The sequence below is a fragment of the Pleuronectes platessa genome, chromosome 8 (assembly GCF_947347685.1).
Source record: "Pleuronectes platessa chromosome 8, fPlePla1.1, whole genome shotgun sequence".
NCBI classification, from domain to species: Eukaryota; Metazoa; Chordata; class Actinopteri; order Pleuronectiformes; family Pleuronectidae; genus Pleuronectes; species Pleuronectes platessa.
The window spans coordinates 22,832,445-22,836,116 of NC_070633.1; the positions used below are offsets into that span (position 1 = coordinate 22,832,445).

At 48.2% G+C, this 3,672-nt stretch overlaps 1 protein-coding gene across 1 annotated transcript; it reads left to right on the top strand.

Annotated features, from left to right (window-relative positions):
- shisa3 (shisa family member 3) lies at positions 1 to 2,901 on the top strand. Its single transcript, XM_053429178.1, has 2 exons — positions 1 to 271; positions 1,870 to 2,901. The coding sequence occupies exons 1-2, from the start codon at positions 1 to 3 to the stop codon at positions 2,463 to 2,465; spliced, it is 867 nt and encodes a 288-aa protein (XP_053285153.1). The 3' UTR covers positions 2,466 to 2,901.
- The last annotated feature ends 771 nt before the right edge of the window (positions 2,902 to 3,672 follow it).

The window sequence follows — 3,672 nt, forward strand, 5'->3', positions numbered from 1 at the left end:
ATGGAGCGCCTGCTGAGCTGCCTGCTGCTCGGGTATCTGACCTGGAACCTGCGGATTTCGGACGCGCAGGGGGAGTACTGCCACGGCTGGCTGGACTCGAACGGGAACTACCACGAGGGCTTCCAGTGTCCGGAGGACTTTGACACCATGGACGCGACCGTGTGCTGCGGCTCCTGCTCGCTGCGCTACTGCTGCGCGGCCGCGGACGCACGACTGGACCAGGGCGGCTGCACCAACGACCGGGAGGTGGAGAACACCGAGTTCGCAGCGCGTATGTTCAGTGATTTAAACAAACTCTCCTCCTCTGGGTCCTAGTTTGGAAGTTCTGCTCTTAAAACCTCTCAGGTTTTTATGAAGTGCATCTTTTTAACCAACTCTTATAAACGTAGTTCTGTTAATTTGGGTAAAAACGAGATTTAATAGTTTAATTCTCACCAACATGCACCAACGGTGCACGATGTCTTTTATAAATAAGACATAAAACATAAGGTTTTATGTCTTATTTATTCTGGTTGGAAGTGAAGGACAGTTGTCTTCCACTATGAGGTCAGAGGTCATCCACAGAACCCTGATAAACACAGTGCAAGTAGCCTGAGGGTTTTAGTGCCTTGCTCATCGGCACCTCAGCACATCCTCCATCACACTTCTGTTTTCTCAAGTGAAGATAACTTAAACTTCTGAGTTGTAGCAGCATCTTTTACCTTTGGCTTGTTTTTGCAATACAAATTGATAATAACTCAATCTGTTGGGAGACTGAATACATCAGATGAGCTCGGCTTTACAGGAATGGAGTCTTTATTTCTGCTGACACTGTTTAATACTGTTTGGAATTGTTCATCCAGTTTCAATCAATCAATCAACCAATCACTCAACCAGTCCATCAATCAATCACTGTCTCCAGTTTCCAGTTTCCAGCAGATTGATGTCAGTGTGAAACTAGATGAGATTTTAACGACAAACCGTGAGTCACTTAAAAAAAAACAAGACTTATTCTTATTCTTCAACTAAACTTGATGAACAACAATCTCTCTCCCTCACAAAGCTGAACTTCTTCGCTTCCTAATATAAAACCCACTCACTCCGGGTGCTTCATCAGCTTAAGTGACCAACAACATTTTGTGTTGTGACTTTACTTTATTCTGACAATCGGTCACTTTAACTCGGAGGCTTCGTCGGTTTCCTTTCAATTTCCCCCGAGCGGCTGAGCTCACAGGTTTTATAACTGACTGGCCTGTGTCTGTGAGCTGCACAATTTCCTAATTTTGTCCCGTCAAAATAAATAAACAGTCGCTGGCTTCCTGTCGGAGCAAAAGGCTTCATGAAGCGTAACGTGAGCTGTTTGTGTTTTCAGCACGAGGCAGCTGCTCTTGTGTTTTTTAAATTAATACGATGAAGGATTCTTCCTTTTCAAAAGGACCCAATTAAATAGTTTTAATATCACTTTTTTTAGTCCCCTATAGCAGCACAGGACATGGTGACTCTTTAGTTTACCCCTATGAAAGATTAATGACCACTAAGTAAACAGTTTACATTTTATAAGACACTATCAGGTCATTACAAGTGTTTATTTATATTTAAACTCCTCATGTGGACACTCACAAGTTGAGGCTGTTGTATGAATTGATGATAAATGATAATAATAGTAAAACACAGTAGTAATGGTATAACAATTTCTCATAGGAAAAGTTGTAATTGTTGACAAATAAAGTGCATTAGTAAATACTTAAAATACTGTGGAGGATTTTTAAAGTAAAGTGTTACAATGGGAAATAAATGCTTTGATTGCTGTTGTGTTGTAGAAACATTTTAAAAACCTTCTTTACTCTCTGAACGTGTTTGAATCTAACCCGCCTGTGTCTCCGCCCTCAGAGCCCATCTACGTCCCCTTCCTGATGGTGGGGAGCATCTTCGTGGCCTTCGTGGTGGTCGGCTCTCTGGTGGCCGTGTACTGCTGCACCTGCCTGCGGCCCAAGCAGCCGACCCAGCAGCCCATCCGCTTCTCCCTGCGCAGCTGCCAGGGCGAGACCATCCCCATGATCCTCACCACGGCCCCGCCCAGCCTGCGGGCCCCGTCGCGACAGTCCAGCACGGCCACCACCAGCTCCAGCTCGGCCGGAGGAGGAAGCTCCATGCGGAGGTTTTCTCTCGGGGGTCCGGGGGGGCAGCAGCAGCAGCACAGTTGCCTGGTGTCTGCCACCATGTCCTCGTCAGCCTCCACCCCCACCCAGACCCCTCAGACTCTGCCTTTTCCACCTCCCCCCTACGCATCCCCACCCATGCAACATTCGCTGCCCCCCGCCCACACCCAGCTGCAGCTCCACCAGACCTCCATCCCCTCCCACCACTCCCACCACTCCCACCCCTCTCAGAGCGCCGGGTTCCTGTTGCCGCAGCAGTACTTCTTCCCCCTGCAGCCCGACGCCTTCACATCGGCCAAGAGCTTCGCCGACTTCGGACAGAGCTGACACGGCTCCCGGGGGGGGGGGAAGTAGAGGGATTACAAGATTACTGGACGGTGGGTGTGAGCTGGCGAGGTGAACACACTGCAGCACAGCTGGCGGCGTCTGGGACGGACAGAGAGTGACAGTGATGAAGGAGCTGCTGTGGTCGGACACCGAGGCCCCGAAGCTCTTCCTGCTCTGCAGCTGCAAAGTTCAACAGACCCAACGATTCTGAATCTCATGCACTTTTATATCATGTTGTAAACAGATTTCTGCGGTCTGCGTTTTATTTTTTTATACACAACAATTCTCAAGGTGGAAATGTGAGGCTGAACTCTTGCCAGTTGTATCACACCCCCCCTCCTCTGCAACAGAAGACGTTCAGGCTCCTCTGAGGTCTTTAGAGATCATTTCCACTGTACATGTTGGAAACCAGGGAACTAGGATCTTTGACAATCGCAGACACACAGCCGTCATTCCGCTGTGGAGGAAATGTGGACTTTTATACAATGTGGTGCAGGTACAATTTTTACAGCTCAATAAAATGTTGTCTCTCAGAAGCTCCTGTAAAGAAAAGTCTGTCGCGTCACATTTCTCAGGGGGGGGGGGGGGAACCGGAGAGGCCGGGTCGGCGCTGCAGCTCCTACCTGTCGCTCGTTCCTGCGCCAGACTTCACAGCAGGAATGCGGCGCTGAGATGAGTCATTGTCAGTGGTCAATGAGCATGGCACGGTCACAGTGTTAAAAACAACTGGGCCCAGAAGTAGAGGTTTAGGTTGCACCAACAGGTATGAAGACAACCTCCACAAAGGGGCTTCTGTTCGCCGGTTATCTGAGCGTGAAACAGGTTCGGCATCAGTGTCTCGTGAAATCTTCTGTGTGTTCAGGGTTCCTCTAAAATCTGTTATTATCCATCCACTGTTTCTAACACAAAACCACACACTCGATGATTAGTGTGTATCCGATTCACTTCCTGGGCTCTTGTTAATACTGGCGCTCGTCACCTCAGACGTGTGGGTCACATTTCACACTTTGCTTATAAAAGGGAAACACAAGTTAAGTTGTGAACACGTTTTCGGGGACATTTCCTGAATCTCTCGGAGACGTGTTGTCTTTTCGTCTTCGCTGGGCCTTGGAAAAAGTTTCAGATTTCCCTTTTCCAAGTGATTCAGGAAGGTGGAAGTTTCTCCGATTATTTTTCTTCACGAGGAAACTTCTTTCTGTCTCATGGG